Raw genomic sequence first — 18415 nt, 5'->3', positions numbered from 1 at the left:
GGGGAGGTGTGGGGGCAAAAGTGAGTGTTCACAGGGTCAAGAGAGAAAATTTACCCCATTGTCTTTAAGAGCAGCCAATTGATATAATGAGCAGCTATTTCTCATGTTCTTTCTGCACTGTCTGCATACCTAGCATACAAGCTAGAAGTGTGGCTGACTAACTCCATCCCCAGTCTGAAGGCTCGTTTTGACCCATTATTGCATCTCTTAACAGCAAACACTAATCAATGACATTCCTGATAAAAGAGTTCTTTTTAAAACAAGAAAAACACATTTACGGCACAGAAAAACCACAGTTGGAAAGATATGATTTACACCTTTGGGGTTTAGTCCTAATGCAGGGGGTATTTTCTTACTGGTAATTTGAGATTGTTCTTGAGCTACATTCTCAGTTTGTTGTACCTAATGTGCCTCAGGGGAGCTGACATGGTAGAGAGTGTTGTTTCACTCATGTTGCCCACAGCGTGTAATGTGTTAGCTGTGGCTCAGTGGTAGCACTCTTGCCTTGTGAGTTAGAAGGTGGTGGATTCAAGTCCCCTTCCAGAGACTTGAGCACAAAATCTAGGCTGACACTTTGGTGTTGTCTTTTGGATGAGACGTTAAACCAAGCCCGAACTCCAACCCATGCTCCCTCACAGCGCAAACCTCCCCAGGAGAGTAGGAACCCAGGATTGTGGAATCACCCTATATATAAAATCTATTTTCTTTCAAATTAGAAAATTCTGTTCATTGCAAAACCAACCCGTCTATTGGATAAATACAATCTTTAGTACATATTTACAGCTCTTTTATATAAGTTCTCATTTTAACCACAAGCCAATTGCCAGTGAATGAGACTCCCAGAAAGATTGTATTCCATTCAATGCTACTGTGTCTTTCATTCTTTGCTTTTCTCACTATGGCTTTGCTCCTCTCATTCTTCCTGGTTGTCTCCCCTTCTTGCTTCCAAGTCTTGCTTTGTTGATGAATTGCTTCAGGTTTCCTGTAGCCAAGCATTTGGTGTCAGAATCCTGTCTGTGAATGTCACTGCACTGACCGCTGGATGTAATTAAACAGCAGGACTCTTCTCTTGCTGGAGAGATTGTGCTTTGGCCATCTTTGCCTTTGTTGTACCATCTGAGCAGTTCTTTCATTGCTCAAAACACCCTCTCCAAGTTTTATTGCCAGATTGAATTGTACTGAAACAACACATTCACTGAAAATAGATATTTTAACTTCATTAAATGCTTTAAGTACTATAATCTGAATTTAAATAAGACTTCAGTACTATCGGACACAGATTTTGTGAGTTTTATATATATATATTCATAAATAAGACATTGGGGGTAGTCTTGACTTTGTGCGATAGTATAAAAAATGTGATAGTGAATCGACAGCCTGTTTTACATCCCTCCCGATTTTTATTTCCATTGACTTTATTTTCCATTGATAATAAAGTTCATATTTTCTTGTGTTGAAACATGAATGCTATATATAAATCATAATAGAATACTGGAATCAGACCTCAGTGGGACATGGTCATCATTATTTTGCTGTACCCGGGCTGAACATTTGCTACTAATTTGACCATTTTTTTTTTCATTTCTGCATTGACCAACCACAAAACTGCTCAAAATGGCTTGAGAGAAAAGAGACGTTGGGGAGGCTGGAGTTGGGGTTGGGGGAGGGGGCGGGGGCAGGGGATAGAGAATATTGTTGTTCCCCTGATGTATGTATTGGGGGAAAAATCTAAATTTTGAAAAATTGATTGGCTTTTGTTTTTTTTAAAACAGGACCAAATTTCTTACCTCCACAGAGACTGGCCATGTTGGGTCTTGTTGCCTCTAGACCATTCTGGTAACATAACTACCAGGGAAGAGCCTCTTTCATCCCAGAGTGACTCCATTGTCTAAAATCGGAGCACTTGATTTTGGAGTTCGTTGGGAACAATCCGAATTCACCCATCCTAAGAAAACACACTATTGACCGTCTATTTTCCTGGGAACAGATAATTCTGGATTGACTCCCAGCCAGATTGCAATGCTCGCCTCATTTGCAGTCATTAAAGTCTCTCCAGGGCACAAGGGGCTCCTCCCTGACAGTGGCTTTAATGGAGCAGTGTAGAAGCAAGGAGAAATGATCTAGCAGATCTCTGTGGAAATTAGATGTTATTTTTAATAAGTCTGTATTTTATGTCTATAAAATATCTGTATGTATATATGTGTATATATATGCCCCAATTTTAAAATTTGCATCCTTTTGTTCAAATCCCTTCATGGCCATGACCCTCCGAGATCTCTGCACTTCGCCAATTCTGGCCTTTTGCGCATCCCTGATTTTTTTCGCTTCACCATTGGCAGCTGTGCCCTCAACTGCCTAGGCCCTAAGCTCTGGAATTCTCTCCCTAAATCTCTCCACCTCTCTACCTCTCTCTCCTCTTTTAAGCTGCTCCTTAAAACCTACCTCTTTGACCAAGCTTTTGGTCACCTGTCCTAATACTCCTTATGTGGCTTGGTGTCAAATTTTGTTTGATAACACTGCTGTGAAGCACCTTGAGACGTTTTATTATGTTAAAGGCGCTATCTAAATGCAAGTTGTTGATATTTTGAACAGGAAGTATTCCCCACACCATCCGCCTTTAAATAAAGAAGCAAACATTTAATATTATCTTATTACCAGAATTCAATATCCAGTTCTGGTATAAATAGAATACTCATTATTCATCCACTAAGTGTGGAATTGTGTGAGGGAGTCCATGCAATTCACATTCCACATCCAACAGCTAATCATCAAGTGTCACCTCTGTATCTCCGGCTGAATCTTGATAAAACCATTTGCTGTTGCTGTCTCGATAATTTGTAGTGACTTGGGAGGGAGAAACTGATTACAGACAGTAACACAGAGCACAGGTGTCCATGCTTTAAGCACTCTACTTAAAGGGAAGGAATGTTCCTGTTAGAAAAGATAAGCACTTCAGGCTAAGCTACCCAGAATTACAATGCTGGGGAGAAACCTTAACAGATGAAGAGAAGCTGAAACAAAGTTCTCTGTGAGATGAAGGTTTTTCTTTCAAATCAGTTAATCAGTTATCTGTAAAGTTGTTTGTGTTGTAATGCACTTTAAGTAAGAGAATGGTTGTGATTTTCCACTACTAGGGTGTGATATGAAGGACCTTATTCAAGAAATGGTTTGTTAGAGGGATACTCTTTTTAAAAGGCCATGGATCATATAGGAACTTAAGGACAGAGCACTCTTTTTGGGATGTGTGTGTATCTTTGTGTGTGTATCTGTGCATGTGTGTGTATTTGTGTGTGCATATATGTGTATATCTGTGTGTGTATCTGTCCATGCATCACTGTGCATGTGTGTATAACTGTGTATGTGTGTATCTGTATGTGTATTTGCATGTATCTGTGTGTATCTGCATGTATCTGTGTGTATCTGCATGTATCTATGCATGTGTGTTTCTGTGTGTGCATATCTATGTGCGTGTGTGCATATGCATGTGTGTGCATATGCATGTGTATCTGTGCATGTGTGTATCTGTGTGTGTATCTATGTGTGTGCATGTATCTGTGCATGTGTGTATCTGTGCATTGTGTATCCGTATGTGTACATATCTGTGTGCATGCACATGAGTATATTTATGTCTACATATAGAAGGGTTTTAAGGTTCAGCACAACATCTTCCAAAGACGATTAAGTTAAAATGTTATTTTCCTGTCTGTTGGGGCTATTATACTATAGTTTCTGCATTTGAATAATGCAGATTTCAACTCACAACTATGCACAAAGTGCAGTGCAACTGTGACTTGAAGTTGCAATTTGAGATCGGTCCAAATATTATGAGCTCATTTTGAAGATGCTGTCTCCTACTGTTTGGGCTTCACACCAAGAACTATAATAACTGCAATCAGGGTGAAGCTACCTTTTTAAATATTATTGTTTTAAAGTGATTGAACAGCTCAGCATTCTAACTTTAAAGATGTTTCCGACATTCAAGCATCAGGGAGTAGAGCACTAACTCAACGTTTGTGAGCTGCTCTTTATCTGAAGACAGAACAGTACATGCTCCAAAGCAGGTGCCAGTACCAGACTGATATCTGCAGTTTCTGTGGTTTGACTTCTTGTATGTGGCTTGTTCTTGTTTAAAATAGTAAACAAGTGCTGTTAAAATCAAGAGTTCAACTGTTGCTTTGAGCAACTCAAGCTTGGACCACTCAGGATGGGTTTAGCCTGAATCCGCCACAGGTGTTTTTACATGACAGGATTGTACCCGATGGTATTCAGAGAATGAGGAGAGGGGTTAAGAGTAATTCCTTTATGCAAAGGGCTGTGGGAGCATGGAATGCTTTGCCATGGAATGGTTGAGGCAAAGACCAGTGCTTCTTTTAAGGAGACATGGATAAATATTTGAAGCTGAGGAAGATACATGTCTATCGGAAAAGAACAGTGCATTAGGATTAGTTTTGGATCGCTCGAGCTAATAGCCAGCACAGACATGATGGGCCAAATGGCCTTCTTCTGTGCTGTAAACTTATATTGTTCTGTGATTCTATAGCATATGCACTGTCAATTCATTTCCATGTGATTTAAATATCACAAAGTGAAATTAGAATGAAGTTAATAATACAAGAGACATTTTTAATATTACATTATGAAATTTTGAGCAATTATTCACCACAGGCTTAATTTTAGTGTCCATAGAGAATCTGAATTGACACGGGAAACATATGTCTGTTTTTTTCTGCAGTAAAGTGCCCCATGCAATGCAAGACCGCCATCAAATGTACAGAACACTCACATACAATCATAGAATCATTACAGCACAGAAGGAGGCCATTCAGCTTATCGAGCCTGTGCCCGACATGACTGCATTGTATGAAGAATAAGAGAAACCTGCAGGTGCCTACGCAGCACTAATCTCTCCAGTCCTCGTGACATCTTAAACCATGAGAGTAAAATTCCAATGGCTTCTAACTGTCATCTAAAGCTTGAGATGGAATTTCAACATCTCCATGTTTCTCAGTTTTAACTCTGTGTCCTTTGGAGTGCGGCCAGTGATTTTATTTAGTTTTGGGTGATTTAGACGGCACAGGCTGTTATGGAAGATCAGTGTAGAATGATAGCCGCACTGACTGAGTAATAATCATTGCAAATTTATCGTCATAGTCAATGCTTGGTTACAAGCAAATAATACAGAAATCATAACTGTCAGTTTATGGATTATAATAAGATTTATCAAGGTGATTCCAATCCATATCTTTTCTGTTGCTTTAAAGCCAGGTCTCATCAGCTCATAGCTTGAATTCAATACGAGGGAGTCAGGTATACAACTCTCCACAGCAGAATCCCATGGCTTATCGTTTCATACATGACATATAGAAAGTAAGGTTCTAAGCTGTCTCCTGATGGCCTAGTGGGTAAAAACATCACCTGGTTAATGCTCAGTCATAAAGACCAGAAGGTTCCAGATTTGATTCCCAATCTGTGCCTAATTGCTGATTTTGGTGGGAGCTGGGGAGGGAGTGGCTCTAATTGGCCTCAGTACCCCTGGGCTAAGGGAGGATACTTCAGACATTTTCCCACTTCTGTTGCTCTCCAGCAGCCTCTGCTGGAAAATGCAAGTGTGTGCATGTCAGGTGAGGGTAGGGTTGAGCTCAGCTGCGAAGCCCCCACAATTAAATGGTCTTCCAACAGTCACTGGTCAAGGGCTCATCCATGAAGAATGGCTGTTGGGCTGTGGTGCAAAAAGACAGCTGGGACCTGTAGAAAGTACCTCAGCTTGAGCCAGCACCTTCTGGGGAGAAGGGGTAAAAATGATAAAGAAAGCTTGAAAGGATCCAAAGTATTTGGACTGACACAGCTTCCTTCCTGCAGTCCTCCAAAGGAAACATTTCAATGCACTCTGTGTATTCCATTTGCATCGGTTAATCAAATCCAAAAAGGCTTCTGTGATAGGGAGGGGGGAGGGAATCCTATTGGTTGTGAAAGAAAGTCCTCGTAAACTTGCACAGTTTGAGTGCCTCTTTTAAAAGACACAAGCCATTTTTAATGAGGGGGTGGAGGTGATAATCTACTTCAGCCTTTAAAGACCAGATATGTGATCCCTGACAGTGTTAATCTATCAACATACCGGTTGGTCAAGTTTTATTTAGTCTGCCTGGTGTGTCCATGTGTTTGCACTGTCTGGATGCTGCTATAATGGCTTTGGAGCTGACTGCTGAAGCACTGAAATGGGATGTGAGTTATTCCTTCATACTACATGTATCAAGAGAGACTAGTCTGACCACCTTAAGGAACAATACAGGGAGAAGCCTCTCTCTTACTTGTTAAAGGATAAAATTACTGCTACTGGATAAATCGGAAGTGACTGCATGTGATCTGTGGTAAATGGAGGTGTTTCAGGTGAATGTGCGAGGGGGATTTTTAAGACATGTTTACACTACATGAATGCAGCTGATAAAGGAAGGACGTGGTGAACTGCACCTCATGGTCTAAACAAGATGGGGGTCCCTTGTTCACAAAGCATTGCAGATGCTTGAAACTGGGGCTCTGTGATTAGCTGAGGCGAATAGCATAGATACGTTTAAGGGGAAGCTAGATAAGTACATGAGGGAGAAAGGAATAGAAGGATATGTTGATAGGGTTAGTTGAAGTAGGGTGGGAGGAGAGTCGTGTGGAGCATTTACACCGGCATGAACCTGTTAGGCTGAATGGCCTGTTTCTGTGTTGTAAATTCTATGTAATGCTTCTACAGTGGGATTAAGGGTGCTGATTTTAGCAATATAAACGCAAGGACCTGGGTCCCATGCATTTGTTCTCATTGGGGTGAGGGTGGGGGGGCAGGGGTGTTTATTAAAATGGAGCCCAGTTCACCGATCGATATCAGGTCATGGTTCGAGCAGCTCATAGAATGGTACACTAATGGAAAACTGTCTTTAGCGCTTATGTGACATGTTACCTCATTACAATAAGCTAGTCTTAAGATAATGAGTTAACTGACTTTTATTGAAATGAAGTTTATATTTAGTGTATTTTCTTTTCCAGTGGTTTACATGCACAGTTTAAAAGTTAGTGAGTATAAACTGAGAGAGCCTCCATAATGAAGGATTATGTTATGTCGCCCTCTTTGCAACCTGACAGAGTAACTCCCCTCAGAATGTCTGGCATTTTTATTGGTTTACTTAGCCCTGCTTTTAAAAGGTCCATCCATCAGTGATCTCAGAGAATGTATATTTTCTTTTTCCCATAAAATGGTTTTTGAAATATATGTGTCACTTAAGGGCAATGACAACCAATTAGTCTTTTGTTTAATTGTTAATGGTTTCCCAATCGTATCCTGTAACCCTCACTCTGCGGAAAGCTGACCAGACCTGCAGGTCTTCATCCCCTCTAGTTCTTTTTTCCCTATGCCAACTTGGTATTGGCACCTTATTTGGGCAAAGCTCCATGGGCATCAGTTGTCCTTTGGTGCCTCATCGAAGTAGGTGTTATTCATGTGTGAGCCTCAACAGCAAGCGTGGACAGGCAATTCAAAACACGAGGCAACCAAAGCTGAGGCTGATCCTGTCCTCATCCCAGGTCCACACATGTATTTCTAACAGATATCATTGCCTAGTGATCAGGAGCAGGAACGGTGGATGATATTCCCCTCCCTAACCCAAGAGCACTGGGGCTAATTATAGTGCTCCAATCACTGCCCAAGCATGGACCAGTTACTAGATATGGGGCCTCCCATGGGTATGTACGGTTCAGCAACTCAATGGAAAGCTCAATGAGCTCCATTGGGGGAGTCCTTCCTCTCCCGTTCTCAGAATTGATTTTCACATTCTTGTTACGGTCCAGTCTTTAAAAGCGCTTCTTTGTAAATAGGGCCCCTGTAATCCCTCTGATCTGGCTCAACCTCAGGGACTGTCGCAAAATTATCATGACTTACTCCTCCCCCTCCCACCCCCACCACCCCCCCAAAAAAGTGTGTGTTCACAGTGTGTACACAGCCATATTGACAACCCAAGTGTGTAAGAGTATCATACTGGAAGGACCATAAGACAGCACTGTACAGTGACTTCACAGAATGTAATGTATCCTCTTTTCTGAAGTGAAATAAAAGAGGATATGATGTATGAATATGAATTTTATTTCTGTGGATTTGGACCGTTTACCGATCCAAGAAGCACAACTATCTCTAAATAGCCGGGTAGGAAATATCACGGATAATTCGAGGCTTTGGAGCAGGAGGCAACGGCAGAGTAGGCTAAAACACATGCCAAAAAATTAGAAAATACCTCTCACCCTTCTTTCCCCACCCCCCCATCTCCACATTGGTTGCACCCAGGATTTATCCTGCTCTAATTATTTTACAGGCCCGTGTTGAGGAACTAGAAGAGGAGCTGGAGGCAGAACGAACTATGAGAGCCAAGGTTTGTGATGACATGTACTGCATGGGTTTTTTGTAATTACAAGTAATAAGAGTAAGATATCTTGTAAAAGATCTGTAAATTTACTTTTTTAAGTGGATGACAGTGGATATTCACTGCCCTGGAAAACAAACTTGCACCAATGGCTTACATAGAGCACTAGAACCTATTTCTGCAATAGAAACAATATCACATCAACAAAAATTCTTGGTTTTATGCCACATTAGAGCAGCCTTACCTAATGGCTTACTGACTAATTGAACTGTTTGGTTCCATACTGGGCCATACAGACCAGGAAGCCCCCCAGGTTCATCACAGTCTGCACTAAGTTAGCTGCTCTCAGCAGAGGCGATGGTAGGGACGTTACAATTGGCCTCAGAGCAGAGGAGAAATGAGATCTGCCCACTTTGCCTGCTATTGTAGGTTTGATGAAGATACGATCAGACTTGGCTCGATGCCCTTTGTGGTCATATAGCCTCTTGCCAATGGGCATCTAGGCTCCGATCTAAAGAATGGTCCCTTAGATTAAGTATAAGGGGACTGTTGGCTGTAGTAGAGTGGTACCTAGCATGAATCAATGCCTTCATGAAAGGTCCCAAAGTACTTCACATGCCATTTTGTCCCACACACAGCAATGAAATAAATGACCAATAGATCTATTTTTGCTGGTGTTGGTTGAAGGAAAAGTGTTGGCCAAGACAAGAAGAGAGCTTCCTGCCATGGGATCTTTAACGGTGAAGCAGGCGAGACCTCAGTTTTACATTTCATCTGAAGCATGGAACCTCCAACAATGCAGCACTCCCTCACTACTGCAGTGAAATGTCAGCCTAGGTTATGTGCTCAAAAAAAAACATTTATTTATATCGCACTTTTCATGACCTCAGAGCATCCCAAAACACTTCATAACCAATGAAGTGTAATCACTTCAATGCAGTACTGAGGGAGTGCTGCACTGTCAGAGGCACCGTTTTTCGGATGAGAGGTTAAACCAAGGCCCTGTCTGACCCCTCAAGTGGACGTAAAAGATCCCACTGCACTATTTGAAGAAGAGCAGCGGAGGTCTCCTCGGTGACCTGGCTAATATTGATCCCTCAACCAACGTCACTAAAACAGATTATCTAGTCTTTATCTCATTGCCGTTTGTTGAACTTTGCTATGTGCGAATTGGATGCAGCATTTCCTACATTACAACAGTGACTACACTTGAAAAGTATTTAATTGGCTATAAAGCACTTTGGGATGTCTTGATGTTGTGAAAGGTGCTATATAAATGCAAGTTGTTTCTTTCTTTATTATCTTTCCATTATGGGAGTGATAACTGCTATGTTGTTGCATACCTGGGACTGTTCTTCTAACCTGAAATACTGATACTGGAAGATTTTTTGTGTCCCTGGGCCACACTTGCATGTACATGAGGAAAGGTGATACCATCAGTTCATTTTGCAAAAAGTGATCATGATTTCCCTACATTACAACAGTGATTACATTTCAAAAGTACTTAATTGGCTGTGAAGAGCTTTGGGACATCCTGAGGCTGTGAAACGTGCTATATAAATGCAAGTCCTTTCTTTAGTGTTTCACTAGTGGTTCAATAGCTAAGAGAGATTGCTGGCCTCTGGCACCACTCTATTGAGGTGCTTGCCCAGTGGAATTAGGCAATCCAAAATGAAAACTGCTTTAGGATGTGTTTACAGTTGGAACTTTCACTGGAAGCATCTCCACAACGTCCCTAACACTGCTGCTGTTGTGAATTATTCCCATTTACATGGCGTGGCAGAATTCAGAGCAATTGTGGGAACACGGAAGCAACAACTTGGGATAACGCACGCTCAGTTGCTCATATTACCAACTTTTGGGGAAAGGTGCATACAGATGTGAAAAAACTGTATACGGGACAGCCAGACCAAAATGGCAGCTCAGGACATACAGCACCGCTGGCAGCACCTGGTTAGTTTTGCCGCAGGTACTGATTCACATCCAGCCAGGCGGGGAGAAATCACCCCTTGATGGGTCTCGATGGTGCTGTATGCGATAAAGGCACTTTGCTCCGGACTGCCTTTGGACCAATGCTGTAATTTAAATCCCAAGAAGACCATCACGTATCTGACCCTTATTAAACCATTCAAGGCCTCTGATAATGAACAGAACAAGCTGCAATCATACCTGATAATTCTTAATGAAAACAGATTACATTTATATAAAATTTGCAGGAAGAATTTTGTTTGTATTATTACATAGAATTACATCGAATTTACAGCACAGGAAAAGGCCATTCAGCCCAACTGGTCTATGCCAAGGTGCTTATGCTCCACACTAACCTCCTCCCACTCTACTTCATCTAACCCTATCAGCATATGCTTCTATTCCTTGCTCCCTCATGTACTTATTCTCTCTATGAAACCAATACGCTGTTGAAAATAAGTGAATGCTCATTGAAGGCAGTTCTAACATAACAGTTGCATTTATCACATCAAAACATCTCAAAGTACTTCACAAGTGAATTATTTTTCAACTACATTAACTGGTATGAAAGCAAAACAGCAACATCTAACAAGTCATTAAAAAATCTTACAGGAGAGGGTACACAAGGCAGTTAATGAATTCCACCCTCCATAAATACTCTAATTTTGAGGTTTCGTTGCTGTTGCTTTCGAGATCCGATTACTAGGCAATCATCAAGCTCCGAAGGTTTATCTGAATCAAGAGTTAACCTGACCTGGGTACACGTTATGGCATGTATTATATAGCAGAGTAACTCCCACTGGATGTAGTTGCACAATATGATGAGGCTGCTGGTGTTCCAGATTTGCCCCATTTATATTGTGGAAGTGGATCCAGTACACTGGCAGCAACACTGGGCTAGTTGCGCATGCAGGAGATTTGGGCACGTGGAGTCGTCCAAAACTTGCGATTGCAACTTCAAAGTGATCACACGTGTACAACTGTTCAGAAGTCACATTCGTGGTGTGAACTTTCTGGCTGCAGACCTTCTCCGGTATTGGGAGAAGGTTTGTACAAGTCAGAAATGTGGCTTTTATGATGCTGACCTGTATGAGAGGCCGGAGAGTGCAGTCTGCCTGTGTCCCCAGGCATAACCATTTACATTTGCCATCTGTTGTGCTTCGCCTAATGAGGCAGGGAGTAAATTTATCTTGTCCCGTGCCTCCTGGGACACTGCAACCACATGGTTTCTATAGCGACACAGCATTTGGAGGCAGTGTGTAATATAAATTGGTCTGTGCTGATGTTTCTGAATGTGCAAAATTTAAGTTCCTTTGAATTGTTTCAGTTGTGTATGGAAAAGCAGGAGTTCTGAATCTTAATTCCACATTTAGACTTTCATTCACACAACACGACTCAACTATGTCAGATATTTACTTCAAAAGAAGCCAAAAAATGGACAGGTTTCTAAAAGATCTTGATAGATGCGCAGTTCATGCAGATTGAAGCAATGTTGACTCCTTCTTTGGTAAGTAGTGTGCAAAGTGTATCTTTATTCAATCCAGAAAGTGGAGTTAATTGGAAATGAATTCCTCACTATCTCATCTCTTTGCCTTTGATTTCTGGTGAGAGGCATCTCCAGCACATTCCACAGCTTAATTACAACAATCGATCAGCGCATCTGACAGTCCTGCCCTCTTAGGTGAGCTTGGGCATAGACAGGAGATTTTTATCACCTAAAGTGCTACTTGAGAAGGTACGCTCGGCCCATCTCTACCCTAGAGCTAAAATAAAATCAAGGCCTCTTTCATGTTGCTCAATTTGTCATAGTGCAAGTGATTTTTTTTAATCTTCTGGCATAGTGCTGAGGTGAGATAACGTAGGATTTGACAGGGCAGAAACTACCCAAGATATATTTGTTACACTTCTAACAGGTGTTCATATAAGAGATAGAATCTCTATTACTCCTTCTTTATTAGTTCCTAAAGTTTACGATTGTTTTAAGTGGTAAATCACATTCCTGTAAAACCTCTTTATAAAAAATTGCATCAAAACCACCTTCTCCTCTCAGTGGGAGATACTGGGCACAAGGTTACCAGCTTATTGCCAAATCTGAAATCAAGCAGTTCTGCGAGAAAATGTATTTCAACTGACTGAACCATAAATTCATAATTAACTTAAAAGTGAACTAATTCCACTGTGGTTATATTGCAAATTGCCTGAATGTTGCTTGTCACTTGTATCGTACAAAGAACCTTCGCTGATGGACAAATGTTAAAACGTGTATTAGTTGCGTGCAGTCACTTGACCAGAATCCTTCTGGAGTTGGAGAGGAATTCCCAGGGTTTTCCTGAAACTAGCCACAGGTTTTCTTTTGCCTCCCCTGAAGTTAGCACTACTAGCAGTGTTGGAGGGACGTGCACACGATGACATCACCTAAATAGATAGGGCGAGTGTTGCTGGGCCCAGTGGCACCTTCTTGCTTTTTCATATAAAAAAGGAAGAAAGACTTGGATTTATATAGCTCTTTTCATAACTTAAGGACGTCCCAAAGAGCTTTACAGCCAATGAAGTGCAGTCATGATTGTAATGTGGGAATTACGCACAGCAAGGTGCCACAAACAGCAATGGGATAATGACCAGATAATCCGTTTTTAGTGGTGTTGGTTGAGGGATCAATATTGGTGAGAGGTGAGAGTGCTACCACTGAGCCAAAGCTAACATTTCATATATACTCATATGTTTGACAAAAATCTTCTGAGTTTCAATTTTTATGGCAAGTTCTTAAGTATTGTAAACACATATTATAGTTATTACAAAATGAAGACGGCCTCTAGTTTTGCCCTGTTTTCTACCGTTCCCTCCCCCAAAACACTGACAGTAGTCTGATTTATGGATTGACAGTGCCCTGAGTTTTATAGGAAAGTCAGAGCTGGTCTAAAGCCACCAATAGGAACAAGGATCTCAGACGAGCCTCCCAATACCATATGGTACAGTGGTTGTTCGGAGTTATAGCTTGCCGTAGGCCCTCTGCAGAGACATTTCCATTGCAGTTTGAACTGTACGAGATTTCTAAACCTTGGTGGAATGGTGGGTCTTTTAAATGCTTGATGATCCCCTCAATGCAGGCCATTTGAGCATTGTCACTACTGTATGCTGTACAAAAAGGACCATTTTTTGGATCAGATTTCTATGACTTTATTTTCAAATTAAGATCCTGTCACCATCATGGGAATTGTCTCCACTCATCCAGTTTTGGATTGGACAGTTTGTTTATTGTGTGAGATCTTTAGACATTTCTAAAATTTAAACTGGACAATTAAAGATCTGGTTTTAAAGTAGAAGTCGTCTGTGTCTTACGACGTGGGGACGTTAGTTATTTACGTTATTCAGGTTTCCAATGCATCATCATTGAAATCATAAGCAACAAAACTTAAGATCTGATCTCACCCTCTCCGCTTCCTAAAACCTGCCTTGTGTTTGATTTGGGACTTGCCAAAAGACGGTAGTCTTAATGTCCTGAAATTCTGGGCGTCAGAAAAATGGAGAGTGGGGGCTCAATACCCACCGGGGGCTAGAGTTTGGGGCAGAGCCTGTTTCTGCCAGGAGAGCTGGCATGAGTACTGTTGAGGGTTCTGTAAAGGCCCGAGGACTGTCCCAGACTAAGGTAATCGATGCAAAGGGAACTGATTATACTTACTAAGCTTGGCACCCAGCACTCTTTGGACCATTTTAACAATTCTCCCTTCCTTGCCTTCGGCGCTTACTTGGTCTCCAATCCACCAGTGGAGCATCATGGCACCGCTCTGATTTTCCTGGCCGCATTCAGGGCGGGCACTTTTGATGTGCCCCCAGTACTTCATTTAGCTGCTAAATAACCCCATAACCACAGTTTGGAATGGGGTCTAGGCTGGGATCCAAGAATGAATGGGAATTGTGCTCTGCCTCATTTCCACCAGCAGGGTGGAACTATCAGAATTTCAGCACCAGAGTGTCTTCCACGTAAACCAGAGTTTTCTACAAATTCAATTGGAATTTTCAGGAAAATATGAGGAAGTTGGTTAAAACGTTTGTTATAAGTGCTTATCTCCATACTTTGGCCTGTTGTCGGGATTGCTTCATGCTCTCTGGTCAGCTGAAGTCTGGGGGTAGGCCACAGCAAAAGGGTTTATGCCCCTGCATTGGTACATCAAGCTGACAATCCATCAGGCAACTGAGGTGGGAGGCCAGGAACACATCCGTCCACCTCATTTACATGGCTCCAACTGGCTTGCCCCTATCACAGGCACAGGTCCAGCTTCGTCCTCTGCAGGAAAGCAGACCTAGGTTGACGTGAAAGGGACAGAGATCCAGGTCTCTGCATCATTTTCCTGATGTTTACGCCCAGGGAACTGGACATTTTCAAGGGGCAGGAAATTTGGTCGATTGAATTGCTCTTTGAGATGATCGATGAGAAGGACAAATCCAAAGAACTCTCAGCATTGATTTCAGGACTCAGCTGTTCGCCAGATTCTGGGGTTGCTGATTGGTATCCATCTCTGAGAGGGGGCTCAAGATTAGTTTGGTTTCCACATGCCCTAGATATTCCGTTATTGCTTGCAGGCATGTGGACATCTATAACACATGTTTAAAGAGCTAAGCTTTTTCTATTTTCTCATCTAACATGATCCTGACCCCTGTATAGGAAACATAGGAACAGGAGTAGGCCATTCAGCCCCTCATGCCTGCTTCGCCATTTGATAAGATCATGGCTGATCTGTGATCTAACTCCATATACCCACCTTTGGTCCATATCCCTTAATACCTTTGATTGCCAAAAAGCTATCTATCTCAGATTTAAATTTAGCCTCCCTGATGTTTTGTTTGGGAGCTCGTCTCTTGAAGTTTGCAGGAAGTCTCAGCGTCCTATTGCTTCTGATCCTTCTAATTTTTCCAGTAAGAGAGAGTGGGAGAGAGTGAGTTAGAAATTGCTATTAGGAGTTAGGGCTGTCAGCCACACTAGCACTACCAAAAACATGCAGCATCTTACTAGTCCACATATAACTTTCTTCTTCACTGCTCCTCTTCATAGTCGTAAAAGGGCCCTCTGTTACTATACTGAAAAGTCTAGGAATGTATGCCTAAATGATTTGTGTCTGAGGGAAGCAAACATCTGAAAGTCTTGTGCACAGACAAGCCATTAGTTCGTTGACTGTGCCCTACTTTGCTAGCAGCAAGATTACTTCTGACAGGGTCAGGGGTCACTTTACATGAAAAGTACCTTCTACCTTGTGTAGCTTCCAGCAAGTAGAGCTGAGAGATGCTGTTAAAGCAACTGACTGACGTACCAGCACCAAGCACTACTGCTCAGATCTGAATGCAAAGAGAGATCAGACGTTTGGCAGAGCAGTGTCCAAATCTGTCCTGGATCCCAGGGAGAATGGACCGTTCCTTCTCCCATGTGAGACAGTACTCGGAGAGAACTACCAGTACGATGTGGAGTATATTGAACTGAGAAAAAAGATAGGTGTAGTTATCAAAATTCATCAAATTAAAGTATATTCTAGGTCCCAGCTTTCCCATTCTCCTCCCCATACACCTACCTTTGGTGATTCTGGTGCAGTTCCTTGAGTGTCAGTTCTCAGATGTGCCTTTCTATATAGTTGTACATCAATCTGTACAGGCATTGTCACGTTTTCCTGTCTGAATGCTCTACATTCTCTGGAGGTCATTTTGACCATGTGCAGTAGTGTAAAATGAGTGATAGCGAGTCGCTTTACACTATCGCACAAAGTCAAAATCTGCCCTTCGAAGTCCACTATGCCTCTGCTTTCTAACTGGTTAAGAAACAAGGGGGGGTGAAATTGTCTTTGGGCAGTAGTGCAAAACAGGCGATAGTGAATCAGTACCCCGTTTAGTACCTCGCCCGATTCTCTTTATTGAAAACGGGCGGGGTATAAAAAGGGATGTCCATTCGCTATCGCCCGATTTGCACTACTTTCCGAGACCAATTTCACCCCCAAGGTATCAAAATTGGTACATTGCACTCAGGCTCTCGTACTTGTAGATATTTGATGTTCATGAAGGGTAATCTTTGTTTCCCGGGCTAGTTTTCCTCACCACCTCCTGGCTGCCATTGAAGAAATGGGAACGCACAGTCTCAAATCTTTTACTGAGATGTTTTCTCTAGTCAAAAGAGCTCAAGATGGGTGAAGCAGGACATCATAGAAGGAAGGTTCACATGGGTTCCATTTGGCACTTTCACACTATATAGGAGTGCACCCGACTGTAAACATGCACATTTTTCTTAATCAGCTGCATCCCATAATGTAAGCGAGCCCAGGTTCTAGGAACCTGCACTAAAATATGGGTCTATGATTCTGCTGTTGGGCTAAAGGAGGCGGTTTTATTTCTATAAACGTAGGGTGTGGTTTATCTATGAAATCAGAGCCCAATGCACTTACAAAGACAGGCCTCCCAGTCTGAGTGTTTAAATGGGAATACAGCACTTGGAGCTTGATCTCCTGAAACAGGAAGCAGCTTGTAGTGGAGGTATAAAAATGCCTTCAAGGGATCAAACAGCTCTCAGATTTTTCTCGGTTGCATGACTTACCTAATTTGTGGTTTGAGGAATGTATTCTGTACCCAATAGTAAACAATTATATGTCGGCTACAGTTTAGGGGGATAGAATATAAAAACAGGGAGGTATTGCTGCAGTAATATAAGGTATTGGTGAGACCGCACCTGGAATACTGCATACAGTTTTGGTGTCCATAATTAAGAAAAGACATACTTGCTCTCGAGGCAGTACAAAGAAGGTTCACTCGGTTAATCCCGGGGATGAGGGGGTAGATTGGGACTCTACTCATTGGAGTTCAGAAGAATGAGAGGCGATCTTATTGAAACATATAAGATTGTGAAGGGGCTTGATCGGGTGGATGCGGTAAGGATGTTCCCAAGGATGGGTGAAACTAGAACTAGGGGGCATAATCTTAGAATAAGGGGCTGCTCTTTCAAAACTGAGATGAGGAGAAACTTCTTCACTCAGAGGGTAGTAGGTCTGTGGAATTTGCTGCCCCAGGAAGCTGTGGATGCTACATCATTAAATAAATTTAAAACAGAAATAGACAGTTTCCTAGAAGTAAAGGGAATTAGGGGTTACGGGGAGCGGGCAGGAAATTGGACATGAATTTAGAATTTAGGTTAGGATCAGATCAGCCATGATCTTATTGAATGGCGGAGCAGGCTCGAGGGGCCGATTGGCCTACTCCTGCTCCTATTTCTTATGTTCTTATGTTAGCTGTACCCATTGTTTGTAGTTGGTCATTATTTGTGGGGGGTTGTAGTTTTAATTTAACTCCTTCCTCTCCAGAGATAGAGTTCTACCACTGCGGGATGCTCTGTGGTACCCTCCACCCCCCAACTCCCCCACATCATCATCATCTTGTGCAAGCCCAAACAAATGAGTGTTGGCATGGTCTTCAACCATTGGGAGGCATCAAAGTGGGGCTTGATCCTGTCCAATACTCAGCTGTGTGCACTTTCCAGTTCGGATAACTGGATAGTGATCAGGACCAAAGCACGGACTAAGATTTTCCCTCCCATAGCCCAGGAGTACTGGAGTCATTTTTAGCAGCCCAATTGCCATTCTAGATGAACAGCAGCCAACTCGGCCCAAACAGGTGATTGATCACAGTTTGTAAGGCTGAGCACCTCACGGTGTGGTACATTGATTCACAGAGCAATCAGGGGAGCTGATTAATGTATTAGATCACTGGCAATTGAAGAAACCATATTTTTGACAGGAACGTGATGTTTAGGAAAAGGAAAGAAAGCTACAGTTTGAGGAATGCATGAATGTGCAGCAGAAGGAAAGTATCGCTTCAGGATACGTTCTGGCACGTATTTCTTCCTGCTGAAAATAGTTAAGCAATCCGGTTTAATTTCCTACAATTTGAGTCCTTTTTCAAAATAATATGTTTAGCAAATTAGCCTGAGGTTACGTCAGGAAGTGTTCTGTTTCTGTAATTAGTCACCCAGCAACAACACATCATTCATCAGATAATCTGAATGTAAAGTGACAGCCAGTGTCTGC

The 18415-nt window shown here is 42.1% G+C and overlaps 1 protein-coding gene across 3 annotated transcripts in view; it reads left to right on the top strand.

The window, feature by feature from the left end:
* The window catches only part of LOC137341248 (putative uncharacterized protein MYH16), a 314830-nt gene that overhangs the window by 184364 nt on the left and 112051 nt on the right, over nt 1-18415 (top strand). For all 3 annotated transcript variants that reach the window (XM_068004337.1, XM_068004334.1, XM_068004335.1), the window contains one exon: nt 8346-8402. In XM_068004337.1, the coding sequence (XP_067860438.1) occupies nt 8346-8402 (57 nt within the window). The remainder of the gene's footprint in view (nt 1-8345; nt 8403-18415) is intronic.

This window comes from Heptranchias perlo, chromosome 23, assembly GCF_035084215.1.
Source record: "Heptranchias perlo isolate sHepPer1 chromosome 23, sHepPer1.hap1, whole genome shotgun sequence".
NCBI classification, from domain to species: Eukaryota; Metazoa; Chordata; class Chondrichthyes; order Hexanchiformes; family Hexanchidae; genus Heptranchias; species Heptranchias perlo.
The sequence above is the reverse complement of the archived record's forward strand: the minus strand, read 5'-3'. Positions and strand labels throughout refer to the sequence as shown.